Source organism: Glycine soja, chromosome 1 (genome assembly GCF_004193775.1).
Source record: "Glycine soja cultivar W05 chromosome 1, ASM419377v2, whole genome shotgun sequence".
Classification (NCBI taxonomy): Eukaryota; Viridiplantae; Streptophyta; class Magnoliopsida; order Fabales; family Fabaceae; genus Glycine; species Glycine soja.
In genome coordinates this window covers 52,527,589-52,547,747 of record NC_041002.1, presented here as the reverse complement: position 1 = coordinate 52,547,747, position 20,159 = coordinate 52,527,589, and the positions used below count along the sequence as shown (strand labels likewise).

General features: G+C 32.6%; 1 protein-coding gene across 1 annotated transcript; it reads left to right on the top strand.

Annotated features, from left to right (window-relative positions):
* The first annotated feature begins 8,384 nt into the window (after nucleotides 1-8,384).
* On the top strand, nucleotides 8,385-14,048 carry LOC114421585. The gene is made up of 3 exons (XM_028387597.1): nucleotides 8,385-8,582; nucleotides 9,301-11,149; nucleotides 12,032-14,048. The coding sequence occupies exons 1-3, from the start codon at nucleotides 8,569-8,571 to the stop codon at nucleotides 14,024-14,026; spliced, it is 3,858 nt and encodes a 1,285-aa protein (XP_028243398.1). The 5' UTR covers nucleotides 8,385-8,568; the 3' UTR covers nucleotides 14,027-14,048.
* The last annotated feature ends 6,111 nt before the right edge of the window (nucleotides 14,049-20,159 follow it).

Below are 20,159 nucleotides of genomic sequence, written 5' to 3'. Positions count from 1 at the left end.
AAAAATATTTGAAAGAAAATGTTGTTAGTATTTTCTAATGACAAAAACAACCAAGTAAAATTACATATGTACTGTGGTAGAAGATTATAAACTATCAAAATCAACAACTCTATTCATGAATTTTTTTTTTATGTTATAAATTGGCGCCGCAATTGCATCAGAATGACGGATCATATGCCCACTTAATCGTGTGATGGCTACGTTCTTATTATACACCAGAAGCTGAAGTTGGAATATGTTGATCAAGGATTATCTTTTAACCAATAGTGACAACTAGGAAGTTACTATCATAACACTAAAGATTCCATTTTTGTTCACCGGTACTTTTTGTAACATTCTTCTACTTTGCTTTTGTTATATTTTTTTTCCCTAAGATACACTCATAAATCTTATTGATGTGAATTAAAATAATATTTTGGGGGTGTGGAACGACTATACAATCTATCACTAGCTCCTTACATATTTATAACTTGGATCTTCATAAATATATACTCACTTTCTTTTCCATTTAATATTCCTCATATCTATCTTTCCTTCTTTCTTATCACATTTTTTCTACCTTTTTCTTTTCTCAGTTTTTCTCTTCTTTGATCTTTCCACATTCACGCAATAATTTCTTAAATAATTAGGTTTGATGAACATGAGAGGCTAATGCAAGTGATGAATTGAGGATGAGACACGAGAGACCACAACCTAGGGTAGTAATACAAGTGGTGTGCTAGATATATACCATTCCTCCTCCTTGTGCATATTAGACCTAATGGCGGTTATGGTAGTTTAAGCTGAAACCAAACACCTGTAGAATCTGACCCCACAAATGAGACTTTTTAACAACCAACAACATAAACCCACTAATTCAAACGGAAAGAATGCTGTCCAAAGTGCTAGGACAGCTGTTTGTAGATTTCTCAAAAACAGCTTTCTTTTCTATCTTTTAGGGTTTGGTTGTACATGGGGACAAACACTCGTTCTTCGGCTAATAAAAGTTGCAAGTTGTGGCATTCGTTGTGTACGGCATATAGTTTGATTAAATATTCACTTACAAAGGCACACATACACAAACACACACTTTCTCTCCCTTAAAAAGTTCATTTTCGCTTTAGCACTTGTTGGACTTACTGACTAATATTTAAGCAACGATGTCAGTACTAGTCTGAATTTTATTGATTACTTTATAAGATTCTTGAGGCACTGAGCATATATATATATATATATATATGTGTGTGTGTGTTTGTCTAAGGGTCTTGCTGTTTAAGTAGTAGTACATCTAGTTTTTCCTGACTTTCAAAAGTATGGAAGGGTGAGAGCTGAGAGTGCTCATGGTCACGATAAATTAATTAAATAATATGGTTTTAAACCGGATCTTAACGAAATTCTAGGAATGCCTAAATAATGTTTCCTACGTCCTAGCTAGGTAGATGGCTAGAATTTTGTTCACAGATCATACTATTTGTAGTCTTTTCTTCACAAGGTGCATGGTGAATCAAAACTTGAATTGTGTCTGTATACATTCTCTATTTCCATTTCATTATTTTAATTAAGTATCCAAAAATATGCACTGAATCCTTTTGGAGCGTGTTTATATAACATATCAATATCTATATTATCGAAGCAATACGTAATCGCAATTGCACAAACTAGTTATAGCTAGCTAAATTCTGTAATCTATAGCCTTAAAAAAGCTAAAATGATACCACAAAATAATGCTTCTTCTCATTGAAAAACGAAGGAATGAATATTCTTAACTCCTTAAGTAGACGAATTGTCAAGTGTAAATAGAGTCTAATTTTTGTTTTGATGTTGATCATTAAATACAGCTTATTTATTTTCATAAAAAAAAACATACAGCTTCCTCATTTAATATTTATCAGGAAAGATCAATACGATATTTAAATATATGATATGTTGAATTAAAAAAAAACATTAAAAATAGGTAACGAATAAAACTAAATCGATTACAGTATCAAACTTTAATTAATTGATAAGCGTTTCGCCTTTGATGTAACCTTTTTGGACCATTTTAATAATGTTAAGAATATTGCTGCTCTTAATATCCAAAAACAAGAGCTTACTAATTTACGAGCAAGAACTACAAATCCAGAAGCCGTAACCATTTGAATCAAGATAATAATTAGCAAGAAACTTTTGCTTCGTAATTGCCATGCATTTTTTACTTCGTTTACCTCGAGACACTTTCCTGTACAGTTTAATTTCAACACTTTCCCAACTTATTCCTTTTTTTTCACTAAACATCTTAATGTTTCAGTTAGGGTTAAATTCAATTAAACTTACTTAATTTAACTATAGTTTTTTGTTTATCAGTTGAGGTTATAATATTTTTTATTTTAATTCAATTTTAAAAAGAGGTTTAGTGACAAAAAATTAAGTAAATAAATTGAGAAAATGTTAGATTAAAAAAAAGTACAATTTAACTTAAACACACTGTCCCAATGTGCATAAAGAAGCGCAAGATTGAAGAATTTTGAATCCATGAATAGAGCATAAAGAAATTGTAACTTGGATCCTTGAGCTTATATTCGAGAAGGTTAAATATAAGGCCGATTTTAAAGGGATGAATTTCTTCTGGGCTCTTTCTTCCTACTCTCCAAAAATTTCTTCCTGCACCTCCTTTACATTCCAGAATGTAAAGCCAAGGAAAAACACCCTTGTTTCTGTGGCAAAACGAGCCATTCTAATTTTTTTTGGACCGAAGAAGCTTTGCTCTCTTTTGGTCAACTGAAGAAGCAAGCTTTGCTCTGTGCTTCATTTTGGGAGTTGATATTTACACTCTTGTTACTGCTGTGGCACTAGTCAAGTGTGCTGCTCAGCCCTAGTGCTCAAATCACATACAAATTAATAAAATTGTCTTTGCAACCTTTTCTCCTCTACTTTATCTCCTTTCTATGTTTATTACAAAATGGAAGCAACGTGGAGGTGCAACAAAGTGGTGGAAAACCCTTTGGTGTAAGTGAAATTGGGTTTCCCATGATGTGGAGGTTAAGCGCAACAAAGATGGACAGTGAATTACGAGTGCAAAAACACTTGAGTGTGAAGTTAATTTGCAGGACATTCTTGGAAAAAGAATTACCATGGGAGTGTATCTGTAATAATGGGAAATGGAAATAGAAAATTCCTTCATTTTACTCGGTTAAAAAACATGTTGGGCTTATATTGCCCATGGTGAGCAGGCCACACTGGTGTCTTGCAGTGAGATGGACCTTGACCTTAATATACTTATGGTTTTAATTCCAGAACTAAGTACATTATACATACAAATTTAATTTTCAGAAATTTGCATAACATGGTTCCAAATTTATCCTTATTTCTCCACCCGTTGTGGCGTACGACTCGACGAAGGTGGAAGACGACATCGACGGTCACCGGCTCTGAATCCAACCCCACTCTCCGTCACCGATGACGTCATCTTCATCAACGCCGATCCCTACAACTCTTTCCAGCGACTTCGTGCAACAAGCCAAGTCCAAAAAAAAAAAAAAAACAGTGGCCTCAGAAAACTCAGAAACGCAGTCAAGTTTGATGACTACGCTTTGAAGTTCAAGAAGCACCCGGGGAAGGGAAAACTCAAAAATGCAGTGAAGCTTGAGATTGTATTTATGTTTAATTGCAAAGGGATTCGACTTATTATTCCTTTTCCAATGGGTTATCCATTTAAAATAATATTGCATAAATGTGTTAATATTTAATTATATATACCTACTCCATAAAAATCATTAAAAAAATAAAAGGAAGGATATGTTTGGAAAAACAAATATTAATTAATAGTCTATATTTAAATCAGTTGACAAATGTCAACTTTTAACTGGCTCCGCTTATTTTTGGCCCACACCAGTCTTAGGGCTTCAGGTGCCCTATTAATGCATTAGGTGGACCTTTCAATTCAATCCAACGGTCAATAATTAGGTCAATGCCTTCATCAAACGGACCAGATTTCATCAAGTGATCATCATCATCATCACTGGGGCTGCCCCAAAAGAACAAAAAAGCGTTCGCGATAATGACTGCGCCGCCATGTCGGTTTCTTTTTTTTTTTTTTTATTTCTCTTTAGAATGGAGAAATGAAATAAATTCCCCATCTTAATTCAGCGTTGTTTATTTTTTACTTGACAAATTAAGAAATACCAATAGTTATAGTATTGCTAATTTTTCATTTGTCATCCCTTCTTTCGAAAATTGCAACTGAAAAAACGAAATGGGGGGTTGGTGTGATGCGTATTGGTGTGGACACTAGACAGTGACAGTTGAGTAGTGGCACATCGAATTCAACATTTGTGCTTTGCACCAATTACTGGAGTCAAGACACGACGGTTATATTCGATTCAAGCCTTCCACCAATATTTTCAATACTTGTGGGGGCAACTGACATGGCATTACAGAAAATAAAGGGAGTGCTGATGTTTGTTAATTAATCTACTCCTATAACTACTCTATTACGACAAATATCTTTGCCGTGCCTGGTTTTGATTCCTTTTCCCCTGCCATTTTAGTTCTTGAAAATTTTCATTCATGAAACGCACCATACGACTACAAAATTAGCATGATGCCTTGCAAATTGCTATCTTTCCTCCAATAAAAGCAAGTTTGCCAGATTAATACGTTTAATACAGTAAACTTTGTCCGTGAGCATTTCCCCCAGCAAATTTATTTTGTTATACTAAAAGTTACTATATTTTACTAAATAAAATCTCTCACTTTAAAAGTTAAATAAAGATAATGATAAAAAAAATGTAATTTTAAAGAATTTAGTTTTCATTCTTAATGTAAAAAAATATACCGTCCACTAATTCGAATTGACATTAGAAATCATTTTAAAATAATTATTATAAAATTTAACAAATTAAGCATACATAATATTTTATAATTTATAATGAATGATAGTGTAAACTATCGATTTATATTTAAATATCATGCATAAGTATATTTTTTTCTTCTTCTCTTAAATAAGTTTTTTTTTTATAAAAAAACAAACTTATTTCATTTCATTCATAATAAAAAAAAAATGAATTCAATTTAAAATGTGATTCAATACTTGGAAGTAACATCAATGTTAATATAATGTTTTTAACTACCTATAGATAGAAATAGATATGTCTAACTAGACTTTTTCTTTTGTCATCATAATAATATTGGCGTATTCATTAACTTTATTTTAGTCTTGCTTAATTTCTATTGGAAATTTTACTTAAGTCTATCTTTTTAATCATATTTTTTTATTTATAAAACATTATTTGAATATGTATAAGTTGTTTTTTAAAAAGTTAAAGCACAAAAGTTATTTTTTTATTTGTCATGGCCTTATTTTTAGGCCTAGTTTAATTTCTTTGAAAGCCTTAGTTAACATATACTTCCTCTGTACTGAAATATAAGAGAAAAAATAATGTATGTTGGATTATAATATAAATAAACTTTAATTAACTCTCTCCAATTTAATGGAAGTATATCCAAAATATTTTTCATTTGATTGGAGTTTTATTTCAAACAATTTTATCTTTTTTGCCCCATACAATTAATACACATGGTAGTTTTTATTTCAAACAATTTTTATCTTTTTTGTCCCATGCAATTAATATATGGTAGTTTAGAAAATGAACTAACTTTTTCATGGAGAATATCAAAATTAAACGATGTTGACTAATTTTTATGATGGGAGTGATTATTATTATTATTATTATTTGCTTATATTTCAATCTCAAGGGAGTAGTATATTTTAACCTAAAAAAACATATAGTATATTTCATATTAAAATACTCCCTCCAAATTACAATATAAGAAGAAAAAATGAATAGTGTTCATAAAAAAATTAATTAACATCATTTAATTTTGATAGTCTTAATAAAAAAAAGTTAATTCATTTCCTAAAATATCATATACATTAATTACATAGGATAAAAAAACAAAATTATTAAAAATAAAACTCCAATTAAATAAAATATATTTTGAATATAATTTCATTTAATAAAAAATAATAATTAAAATTTACTTATATTTTAATTCAATACACATTATTTTTTTTCTTATATTTGAGTACAATAACTTATATGTTAAGCACTTAAACTATAAGTCCTTATCCGGCAGCCTCGCCTGTTCCTATCATTAGTCTTTCCTGAACAGTGAAAGAATTTTTTTTTAAGAATATTTTTTATCTTTTAAAAAATGTCTAGTATTTTTTTAATCTTGAAAAAGTAAAAAAATAAAATGTGATTCTTCACTTGTCAGTTGATTTGTTTTTCCTTTCAAAGTTATTATATTGATGATTTCTCATTTAAAAATTTAGAGGAAATATAAATTTAAAGACAAAATATAACATACTGTAAATACGTTCTACTAAATTTATTATTTAAAAATAAACGTAAAAAAACGTAACATATACACAATTTTTACTCTTTAGCTACTATTGTTATAGCCTTACACGTATTCATGCATCAAATTAACTTGATATCTATAATTATATTTTTTTCTCCTATTTATATTCTTCTTTATATGTCTAACAAAACACACTTTTTCATACATTTTTTTTTCAATCACAATTTTTTTATTTATAAGACTCAAATTTAAAATTTTATTTATTAAAAAAATTGAATTTAATATTACTCAAAACTAATAATTTGTTGGTATACAACTTATTTATTATCAATAATTCAATTTTAACAGAACAAACAATATTGATTCTTCTTCTTCTTAAAATCGAGATATTATATTAGAATCTTATTAATGAAAAATCTTCTCACACGAGTCCGCTTGACACAATTTAAATTAATTAATATTTAAAAGTGACTTTGTGATTATCACGATTCCAAACTAAGCTGTGCAAATAACACGAGTCAAACGAAAGAAAGAAAAAAAAAAAAGAAGCTTTGCATATGAATTATAAATGAAATTCACCTAAATTAGAGTTTGTTTTTATTTTAACTAAATATTGTTAGACACACTAAAAAATATTTTAACATTAAAATTGAAAGTATGGATAAAAGAAAATACACACTAAAAAAAAATCACGAAACCTTGCAAGTCAACTGGGAACAGTAATAGCTTTGTCGCCCTTCCTACTTCCTAGTCTAATTTGATAATCTCAAACGAAACTAGAGACTGGGAATCTTGATTTGAGATTTTAAATTCTTAAAAAATAATTTTAGCACTTATTTGTACTAATTGTAAATTTTTTTAAACAAAAAACTCTCAATTCAATTCTTTAATATTGTTCATACAGTCAAATTTTAGAATCATATTAGATATTAGAGCAGTTGTAATTGAATTCAGTTCAGTGATTGTTAATCATTCTCGTGACAACAAATTATTATTATACTAATTAATTTCTTTTATCAAACAAAATTTTAAATCTACACATTTATCAATAAAATTATTCTAATGGAGAACTAAAATAATAACACAATGTAATAAATTAATAATTTTAACTATTAATTTAATGGAAACAAAATTTGAGTAACTAATTTGTTAGATACTAATTTTATTTAAAAAAAGTATTTAAAGAATAAATGTAATGATATTTTAGTATTTTTTAATTCTCCATAAAAAAAACATTTTTATTAATAATTATTTTAATATTTAATATTAGTAACATATTTCTAATAATATTTAAGATTAATTAAGTTTTTAGTACCTCAGTTTTTTCATATTATAATTTTTGGCCCCTCAAAAATATTTTTTGTAATTTTTAATCCTTCATTAATTTTTTTCATCATTTTTGGCCTCTTTACAACTTTTTGCTCAATTTTTAGTTTCTTATTTAGTGTCACTGCTCAAAAGTAATTCCAAATATAAAATAAATAAATAATTAAGAATTGATAAAATAAGAATTAATTTTGAGTAATAAAAATAAATAAGGGACTAAAAATAAATAAAATTGTTTAGAAGGACTAAAATTGCTAACATAAAATTAACAAAGGATTAAAAATTATATAAAAAATTTGAAGAAACTAAAAATTAGGATCTAAAAAAAAGTTAAGTAACTAAAAACTTAATTAATCTTAATATTTAATAAACTTATTAATCAACATTTTCAAAATTACTGTTGACATATATTTCATTTAAAAGTGTAGTCTTGCTTGATTATGAAATTCATGCCTACAAGTAACACTAATATATGTAGTAAATTATTACATTTTAATTTTATATATTATTTTTTGGTACATTTTATGTTATTAATAATTACTGAAAAATTATAAATATACTATTTAAATAATTACCATAAGAATCAATAAATTTGAAAATACATAATTGAATACCATAAAACATAGTTTAAATTCAGTAAGTGTATTTTTAAACATTTGATAAAATATTATGATTGATATATTATTTTATTTAATTCAAACATGGTGTGTGTATTTATTGAACCGGGATTTCTTTACCACCCTGTCTGCAATTTCCATAGTAGTTGTCTGGAGCCACTCATCGGGTCTGTGTGGACACTAAGAACATCCCAAAAAATTTCCTCTAACGTTGTGTCGTATGGGTTTCCCTTCCCCACCACTTTCTGTTCCTTCCACCGTCAAACCCTAATCATCAACCCACTCCCTGCCACATTCACTCTCCATGTTCCGCCTCCGGTACGCTATCTTCTTCCTCCCTTTCCACACTTTTCCTCTTTTTTCGAACTTGATCACTTTCTTTTCTCTATTTTTTTCTATTTGTGTTTGGGTTTTTACTCCTTCCCTGTGGCTATTTTTTCGCTTCTTTGCATTTGGTTTGAATAGGTGTTTGTTTCCTTTTTTAGTCTTGAGTGGGAGTACTGTGATTGTTTTAGGTTAAGCACGTGGTGTGTGTCTGGGTGGGTGTTTTACTTATTTACTTATTACTACTTTATTTTTAATTCGGGTAAATGGTTCGGGGAAGCTAGATTTAGAATGGTCTGTTAAAGTGTTTATTACGTTTTTGTTTATTTATTTTTCGTCAAATTGATTATTGGCTCTAGCATGGTATCGTAACTATTTAAAGTTTTAAACTTTTCGCGCAAAGGATCCTTATCTTTTTCTCTATTTATAGCTTACAAAGGCTGAATTTTATTCATTGCTTCATATTACTTGCTGTAGCATGTGTTTGTTTGTTTGTTTATTATGTGCTGTTTGATATCAATCTAATTTGAACCACATGAAGCTCGTGTGAAGAATCTGTAATAAATGCTGCCAGGTTAATTGCAATCGGTTAAATTTGTTCTTATGTATTTATATTTGCACTGAAAGCATTCTCTACCCTTGTTTGCGCATAATTTATTTGTGAGGTGAAAAAGAATAAAAGTTTCTAACTTGTATTTATGGTTTCAACTAGGGGATTGCTTCACAAAACATTCACTTGTTATGTGGTTCTGTCGTGCATCTTATTCTGGCTTGCTGGATATGGACTGTGCTCTTTGAATGGGATACAAAACCCACCAGATTATGATGGTTGTGCATCTTTTGAGAGAAGTTATGATTTGGGTTCTTCAGACGCTACTGTTAGTGACTCTAGTTTAGGCTATGGGTTTCCATCTCCCCATAACAGTTATGAAAATGTCTGTCCGAAAAGTCATTCGTTCTGCTTTCCATCAATGTTGTCTGGACTTTCACATAAAGAGAAAATTATAAAGGAAGCTTCTCTAGGAGAATCTGGCAGTCAATACAACAGTCCATTTTGTGCAGAGTTACCTCAAGATGGCAGGCAAACAAGTAACCAAAGCTGGTCAGCTGAACATGGTGTGTTTAGGTTACTTAATGGAGGGGTTGTCTCATGTTCTTTGAACACCAGAGAGGAAGTGGATGGCATACCACCTCTTCCAACCGAGGTTGGTTGTAAAGATGACATTTCTTCTTGTGGAGGCTCTTCACTTAAGCAGAAGACAACACGTTTTTGGTCAACGAACTCTGAGGTTTCCAAATCAAATTCTTTTGATGGTTCTGTCTCACCCAATGTAAGGATTGGCCCTACTATGCTGGACTGGGGACAAAAATACTTGTATTCTTCTTCAGCAGCCTTTTTAACTGTGACAAATACATGCAATGATAGCATATTAAACCTCTATGAGCCATTCAGCTCAGACTTGCAGTTCTACCCTTGTAACTTCAGTGATGTTTCACTAAGACCTGGTGAATCAGCTTTAATTTGTTTTGTTTTCTTCCCTAAAAGTCTGGGCTTGTCATCAGCTAGCCTGATTTTGCAGACAAGTTCCGGTGGATTCATAGTAGAAGCTAAAGGATATGCTACTGAGTGTCCTTTTGGAATTCAGCCCTTATCAGGTGTGCAAATTTCTCCTGGTGGAAGGCTGAGCAAGAATTTTTCATTGTTCAATCCCTTTGATGAGACCCTTTATGTGAAAGAAATAACTGCCTGGATATCAATTTCTTCAGGGCATAATTCTGTTGAAACTGAAGCAATTTGTAGGATAAATGACTTTCAGGTTATTGATGCTTGGCTCTTCCCAACTATTAAGGATCGATTGGTTGTGAATAGTGGTCATTCACCAATGATAGCAATCAGGCCCCATAGGAATTGGGATATTGCTCCACATGGCTCTGAAAATCTCATGGAGATGGATATTATGGTTGGATTTGAGGGAAAAATCTTTGGTGCATTTTGTTTGCATTTACTGAGGCCCTCACAAGACACATCTGATACTATTATGGTTCCTATTGAAGTTGAAGTAGATAGTCATTCTGCTTGTGATACTGTTGGTATATTTATTTCAGCAACTCTTGAGGGTCTAGCCACATGTGATAGTGGTGAAATTGCTATCACTATCTCTCTTAGGAATGATGCCCCGTATGTTTTAGGTTTTGTTAAAGTCATGGAGGTTTCTGACACTGAGCTTTTCCGTATTAAGTTCAAAGAAGGTTTACTGCTTTTCCCTGGTACTGTGACTCAAGTTGGCATTATTTACTGTAGTCACCTGCACTTGGATTTGCATGACTTTGCACCTAAAGTCTCCAACTTGCGAGAGAACTGCAAACTGTTGATTCTTACTAATGACTCAACTAGTCCCCTGATTGAGATTCCATGTGAGGACATTTTATATATTTGTTTTGAACATCATAGGAAAATGCATTCATCTGATCAAGTAGAAGGCAAGTCCAAACATACCCAATTTGACAGTAGGAGAACAGGGTATATGGGCAGAAGCATGCAATTGCGGCCAAATCTCAAGGTAAGTTGATTCAGTTCTCGCTGTCTGTATTCTGTTTGAACACAGGTTGATGAACTGTTTTTAATTTATAACTCAAAAATTGAGACTACTAACTACTGAGTAATGAATATTGTTTTTTATTTATTTGTTTATTCAATGGGACATTTCTACTGAATCTAGCGGCATATTTGTAAATGCATTGGAAGTATGTTCCTTTAACTAATTTATAGCTTTTCCTCTGGGATATTATTGTATAAAATACTGAACTTGACAATTATTGTCAGCTATACTTACATTTTGCATGTTAATTAGTTGACATGGGGAATTTTTATGAAAATTAATTTTCTGCATTAATAATATATGCCTTTTATTTTTATTTTTCAATTTCTTTTTTGATCTGTAGATCCAATCCCTGAGAACTTTAAGTATGACAGGTTTGAGAGTTGAGAAATAAAATGGCTAGGGTGCTCTAGGATATAAAGGTTTTAAACAATTTCAATGTAATTAGTTACTTTTCAGGCATGACAAAATATTGATTAAATAAACAAGCTTATTCTCTTTTCTATGTTGCCCAGTCTTTGATACAAATAAATGGCAGGATATCTCAGTGATGACTCAACTGCGGGAGTTGGAGTCTCATCAACTTGTATAGTTTGCAGAAATTGTCCTATGAATTGCATGGAAATTTTCTGTCTAACCTACTCCTCTACCACTTTTCCTTCATTGCTACTTTTATTGCCATTTGTCTTTCCCCAAATTGCTGTATACATGCATCTGTGGTACAACAGCAAATATTATTGGAAATAATTTTACTGTTTCCTTAAATTATTTAGGCACTGTGGATAAACTCATTTCCACCAATAACTATTAATGTCAAGTCTTTCTGCTAATTTTTATTTGAAGGTTTTAGAGACGAGAGATGTAGATGAACTGGTTCTGGCAAACTGGAAGTCTCAGGGAGTCACGGGTAGCATGTCTGTGCTTGAAGACAGTGAGGTGTTATTTTTGATGATTCAGGTTGGAAGCTATGTCTCTAAGTGGATCACTGTAAAGAATCCCAGTCAACATCCAGTGGTGATGCAGCTTATCTTGAATTCAGGAGAAATAATTAATGAGTGTAGGGATTTAGATGATTTATTATTCCCTTCTTCATCTAGTAATTTGGTTCTAGATGAAGGTGCTACTCCAAAAAAGTATGGATTCTCTATTCCAGAGAATGCACTAACAGAGGCTTATGTGCACCCTCATGAACATGTAACTTTGGGGCCAATAATTTTTTATCCATCTGATCGATGTGGGTGGAGTGGTTCGGCATTGATAAGAAACAATCTTTCAGGTGTTGAGTGGATACCTTTAAAGGGATATGGAGGGTTGCTTTCTCTAGTTTTGCTCGAGAGGTCTGAGCATGTTGACAATGTAGATTTTGATCTTAAAATGCCCAAGACACTCAACTTTTCTCTTCCATATACCTTACTTCACATGAAAGAGATAAGTTCTGCCTGTTCACAACATTTAGTGAAAGAGTTATATGCCAAAAACACTGGAGACTTGCCATTGGAGGTTAAAAGTATCAGAGTTTCTGGGAGAGAGTGCGGGTTGGATGGTTTTAAGATTCTTTCTTGTAAGGGTTTTGCTCTTGAGCCTGGGGAATCAACTAAACTTCTGATATCATATCAAACTGATTTTTCTGCAGCTGTGGTGCATCGAGATCTTGAACTCGTCTTGGCTACTGGTATTTTTCTGTTACCCATGAAAGCAAGTTTCCCTTATTATATGCTAAGTAGCTGCAAGAGATCCATGTATTGGATGCGATTGAAGAAATCCCTTGGATTTATTCTTGTTGCATCCTTAATATTTCTGATATTTTGTTTCATATTTCCTCAAACCACTGCATTGGGCTTCTTGGATTTCTCTTGCAAGAGTGATGATAACTTGGTCCACACCACCATAAAAAGTGCAGAGAAAACCCCTATGCTACATCATGACCAGAGAAAGAGTAAGCTCTCTATGGCTAGTGAGATGAATCATCTAATGGAGGCCTCTAGTGGCAAATATTCCTATGGTCAAGGCAATCCATCTGAACTGGAAATATCTCAACAGTTGACACACAAATCTGAAAATCATGAACAGACTAGTCATGCATTGGATATTCAAAGTGAAAGAAAATTGTCATCCTCCGCAGTTCAGAACTCTGACCCAATGAAAGCATCTCAGTTGGGTTATCTCACGGTCAAAACTGGTAAAGAGAAGGGTAGAAGAAGAAAGAGGAAGAGTCTCGGTGCCAAATCAGCGGCATTGTCTGAAGTTTCAAGTAGTCAAAGTGGTAATTCTACACCCTCGTCTCCTTTATCCCCTACTCCCTCTGCTACACCTAAATGTAACTGGCCAATGTCTCCGGACGAGGAGCAACCCCCTGAGGCTCCTAGTTCAATGACACAGGTGGCTACCCAACATTCTGCCAATGATCAAGCTTCTGCCGCTGTTGCTGTGTCAAATATATTGAAGCCTGCTTCTACACAAAGGTGCACTAATAGTAAGTCTTCTCAAGTACCACATTCAGCTTCAAGAAGTGCTACTAGTTTACCTGTTCAGAAACCTTGTGCTACTTCTCCCATTCCTGCAAGCACTTTTCCATCTCCCTTGGGGTCAAAATCTACTGTTAACTTGCATGCTCGAGCTCCTGGATCCCAACTTCACAACCAAACAGCTGTTCAAGCACGAGAGACAGGACTTGCAAATGAGTATACATATGATATTTGGGGTGACCATTTTTCTGGACTCCACTTGTTAGTTCCAAAAAATGTTACTTCCATGAAGTCTAGTCCCGTGGAAAATAATTTCGACAGCTTTTTTGTAAGAGGTCCACAAACCCTTGTGACAAATTCTCAAGAAGGCTAATAAGTTGAAAAAGTTATTTCAAGTTTTCTTGCCTCCACTCCTGGCCTATGTTAATAAGAAAAACAAAGGTCTGGATAAAGCCCTCATCTGCACACATGCACACTCACTATCATCTGTTAGTGTAAACAATTCTAATTTTTTTGACTATTTTAACAAAATTAGTGCATGAAAATCCTATAATTAATTATGCATAGTAAAGGGAAAGTAAAATAACGAAAACCAAGTGCTTGGTGTGGTTGGTCCGAACTTGATGATGTATAGTAGGTGTTGTCATAAGATCATGAAAAATGCTGTTTGGGGTGTCTGAGATTTAACGAGGTTAGTTTTGACTTTTGAGTATTGAAAGAAAAACACCCGATCTTTCATAACATGGGATTTTTTTAGGTTGACGAGAGCTCCTAGCCGTTGCTTTCCTAGACGAGAAATTATTGGTACTTGGTAGTCCTCTATAGCCTAGCAATAGATGTGAGATTACTTGCTTTATAGTCCTCTAGCATATTTGAAACTATACAGGAATTTTGAACTTTTAGATTACAGCAAGTACGTCGCTAAACTCTGGACTGGATCGGTGTGGTTACAGAAAGTTTGATCTCAACTAGGCCCATTTATGCGTATTTTTCTTGTGTTTGAGCTTGCTCTGAATGTCTTCAGTTTCAATAAAGTTGGCTTCAGACCAGTAAATAAAATAAAATTACAGGGATAGCGTTGTTTACTTGCCTGTCTGGGCTCCATCTTGAACGCTGATGCCCGTACTTTAACCACAATTTTTTTATTATAGTTTTCTTTTACTCTTGGTCGTTATTCTGTAACCTTAAGAGGCATGCTCTATTTAAGATCTAATTAATAGTAAAGAAAAGGAACAAAGACATTCTGTGGTATGATTTCTGTGAATACACTTTTTTTTTTGCCAATAAATTTGTTTCCTTAAGGGTGCTTTTGGTTCGCTAAACATTAAGGACCGGACAATACAAAAATATGTCAAACACTTGATTTAAAGAATGACCGAGAAACAATATAAAGTAAAAAAAATGATGGACTAAACAAATATTCAAAAACTTGTAACTCACTAAACTTCAGTATAACTTTTTATCCAGCAACTAACAAAAGTAAAAATACAATACTATTAATATTTTCTGTCTTTTCATTATTCCACACTTTTTTTCTTTTTCCATATGTGTCTCCTTCTCTAAATCTCCCTCTCCAAATGCCGTACCTTGGCCACCGACGAGGACCGTATGAACTACTGTTGCTTCCTTTTTGCTCATTATTTATTTTTTTCATTGTTAATTTATTCAAATTTTCCATCGTCATCTTCTTCCTTCTCACTATGTTTTTTTTTTGCCAACTCCGATGAGTTCGCGTCGCGCCGCTGTGCCGCCGTGACCTTGTGGCGGCCTCGCACCGCTAGGCCCTGTGCCCGGTGGCGTTAGGGGCCGTGCCTCCTCTGTGGACATGCCTCACCTTTGTTGCATTGTCATGGTGTTGCTAATGCACCTAAGGTTTCATATTAAAATTTACATTATTATTTTGTCCAGTACATAAGAACATTAAACAAAATATAATACAAAATTACTTGTATTGTGTATCAACCACCGAATAACGTACAGTACAAAAAATTGTCATGTGACTCAACTACTTGTCCAATGTTGTTCTATCTTTTTAGCAAATCAAACGCTCCCTAAGAGTTATCATAACTTAATTTCACTTAACAATTAATGATAGAATATCAAATTTTAGTGAAATTTGGGACCATGTCTCTCCACAAATTCACAGCGGCCATAATGCACGAAGCAAGAAAGTTTGCAATCCTTTACTTTTTGAATATACACACACATAGACATGTTGCATCCTTTGTTTTCAAGTTTAAAAATGTTAATAATGAAGTGCAAAGTTGCATAAAGTTGAGAACGTCTATATAACCATACTTTGGTTATACTACCGTTAAGGCCTCATTAGCTGTCTGGAAAGAAGTTGAGAGGTACCACTCAGGCTATAAGTTCGTTCAATTGGTCCCGGCGGTAGTAATTGAACCACTATTCACTAGTAAGAGGTGGTCCAAATTCTAGTTCAGGACCATGTTCCACAGCATTCAAAGATTACAATTGGCACCATCACTGTGTAGTACAAACAATGGGTATTGAGTAATACTTCCAACACAATTCTTATTTATTGGCTTTACCATTATATACGCACAAATTGTTCCTTTTTAAAAAAATAAAATAAAATAGTGCACTTGTGCCCAAACACACTAGGCATATTCACTAGAGTTCACGTGACCTTTTTGTCCCTTTAGAAGCATCGAAGATCTAATATTATATAAACAATACGTATGAAACATTTATCTTGCATTATTATACAGGTTAATAACTTTACTCATTAATTAAATGTAGGTCGAGTTTGGACTGGAGTTCAGTATCCACTATAGTGGACAGCTAACTCGGAAAAAGTTATTGGGCCGTGGCAGTGTCCCACCAAAGCTGGTTTCTTTGAGTGACAACAAGAATGGTGTTTAGGCTTTGAGCTCTCATCATTATGTTTCAATAGTTGAGCAGAGCAGGGCACATACATGTCATTATGGTTTTGCATTGAATGACATACTGCAACCTTGTTTATATATATATATATATATATATATATTCAATTATCAAGTTTGTGTATATAAAAAATAGCGTTGAGAGAAATTAATTCTTTAAAGAAATTTTATATCGAGAGAAATTAATCTTTTATTTTTTGCTAAAATATTTAGAATTCACCTGAAAAAGGACACAAACATTTCACATGCTATCTCGTAGTTTTAGCTTGATCGTTGGATCACGTGCGAAGATTAAGATAACAGCTATCGGCAAAGATCTAAAGCCCATTTACAAATCAAAGGCAGCAAGACATTAAACTAACAATATCGATAGTCAAAACTATGAGAAGAAGGCGATGATCAAATAAGTCTCTGTCTTGGGGCAAGTTTTCTACATTGAAATGGGGTATTTTCCCATTGATTGAAGCAATATTATATAAGATAATTAATTATTTTAAATTAAGAATCTTGCTGCTTTTTAATGATAGATATTTTTATTAAAAATTATGTTAGAAATGTATTACAAATCACGATGAGGTGCATTAAATATTTTTAAGGCGTAATTATCAATTCTTTAAATTATATTAAAATATTTAATTTGATCCTCAAATTTTTAAAAGATTTACTTTAGTCTCCAAATTATTTATAAATGGATCAATTAAATTATTTCCGTCCAATTAAGTTAATTGTTGTTAGAATAATAAATTCTCACGATTTTTGTTTAAGAATAGTGATGATTTTTAATCATCACTATTTTTGTTATTTTTAAAATAAACACAATGAATATTGTTCACCTCCTTCCTCCCTAAACATCATCCACCATCATCTCCAACATCTTTCTACTCTAGGCTCCGCCACCATCACTACCCACAACTAACCCATTTCTTTTCTCCCTTCCTCCACCCTCTACACCCCCACCCCCTTGTCGCCCCTTCATTGTCTGCGTCGCACCTTGACAATAGAGCCACCAATAGTTTTGCCTCCACCCAATCATTGTAGATCAATGCTTGAAGCTCTGAGATTTGCGCTTCTAGACGACTAACAAGTCTTGCTCCATCCCTAGATACAAAACTCATTAAGTGTTCTCCATTTTTAAGTTCAAAAATATTTTTCAATGACAATTCAAACCACAACATCAAGCAAAGGGTGATTAAGTCAAAACAAACATTAATGCATATAAGAGAACACTTAATAAAGAATAATAAACATAGATTAATAATCAAAATGTAAACATAAAGATGAGTTCAACTACATCAACCCTTAAAATGGGTAAATCTAACTACATAACTACAAGAAAATAAATGAAAGAAATGATATAAAATGGTAGGGAAGCCATGGAAAACAATATGATAAAAATCACATATCCAAAATTTCATTCAATTAATACAAAAACCCATGACACAATGTCATTCCTATAAGAGCATTGTGTTCCAGCGTCCTCTAACATGAAATTCTCCATAGCCATCCACCTAATCATCTGCTCCTATGAACACAAGGTTCGAGATCATTACATGATCCAAACACAAATAATATGGGGGAGTGAGTTATCATATTCCTAACTAATAGAGAAAAACATGATAACATATAGATATACATATTATATAAATGAAATATAACTTACTTAAACACAACTCACGTCACTCCACCACTTGTCGCGTAACATCACATTTCAACCCAATACATCTAATTCATTTTCACATCATTCACGTACTCAAGGATCAAAATACAATATCACTCAACCAATCAATATTGATCAATACATAAGCATTATGCAACAAATATACTAAGACTCAATCCTATATGCAATGTGGTACCATGTCAATGAAAAATCTCATCGGGCGTCTAGGAGTACATGACAAGACAGATCACACATTGATAAGTCAAGTCACTCTCACTATGTAAAATCATAGGAAAACCAATCAGGGTCACTCTGTTTGCGAGAACGCTCCAACCATATGGGATCAACATAGGCTTCAAGGAACATTCAAATCGTGTGTATTTACCCCCAAGGCCTACACTTCGAAGAGTCCGTTAGAGCCTCTTCCTCCTAATTCAGGTCCATTCAAGAAAACATTTTAGCACGCAGACTCTATTTATAAACTGTACAAAACACACGACTCCTTAATTGTTTTCAAAATAATTTTAACTCGTCACGCCTCAAAGTGATTAAACTCGTTGGGTTCCCACAGTGGATCCCATCACAATACTCGTCGAGTATTAACTCGTCGCCCTCAAAGGGTCTTACAGTTGTATGATTTTACGGTTCATAGCTCACAACTTAATGCATACAACATCTCAATACACATGTGTGATCTCACAATTTAACACATACTCAACTTGTCACTTATACATAGTTCATCACGCTTCCATAATACCAAGACAACACGTTATCACGTCTCATGCATTATATACATGTCACACAATAATAATATTAATATGTTATGTTCATATGATTAAACCCATCAAACAATTTCACATAATCATATCAAAATCAAATGAATCAATATCATAGGTCAAAAACATGAAAACACTAAGAGCACTCAATTTTATCAACCAATTCGCATCAGGGCATCAATTAGTCTGTCAAGCACAACAATTTCCTAATTATAAACATAAAGGAAGAATTACAATACAGTAAACATCCCAAAATAAATCTCAATTTGATCATCTAAGGATCCCTACACATGTTTATTCTAACCCCAATTATGATAAACTCATCCATTACCTCTAAGTGGGCTCACGTGTGTAGTCTAGTAGTGATAACGATGTCTCTAGAGGTTCCCTAAGATTCCTCAAGCTTTTTCTCTGGTTGTTATGCTAGGGTTTCTAAGCGTTAGAAAGAAGAAGAAGGGATTGAAGCCTCCATTTCACTATCTCTGTGCGAGAGACATTTCTCTCACCACATATATTTTCTCGCAAATCCCAACGGTGGTGACGTGAGAAAATGAGTTCCAAACAAGGTGTTTAAATTTCGATCCAACAATTAACGAGTTTGAGATCGTAGTTTTATTGGGACAATTTTGAGTGTATATGGGAAAAAGAGAGGATTTTGGGAGAAGGAAAAGGAAAAACGAATTTGAGAAAAGAGAGTACGTATAAACGTATCATAAATGTAAAAATTGATCTACTATGTCTCTATTTATGGCTAGGGTACTCCCAGCCTATTATTTACTCTATTTTTTTATTTTTATTTTATAAAAAGAAATTCTATTCTACTTTCTATCAAATGAATAAATAAAACATCTTTTTTATTTTCTAAGAACACAATTATTTTGTTTACCTCAAAACCATTATTTTAATTAATAAAACTATTTCTCCTTATTTACTTAATTACAAAAATCTCCTTATTTTCCTAAAACTCTTTATTTTTAAATAAAATCATTTTTAATTTATTTTACAAAAATTGGATGTTACACTTGGAGCTTAAATAGGATCAAACACATTGTACTGTCATTTCTACATAATTGCATGTGCGCTTAGCCCAACATGTTGCGCTAAACGCACACACAACAACAATATTGGATTAAGTGACTGCGCACTAAGCATAAATTACGTACTGAG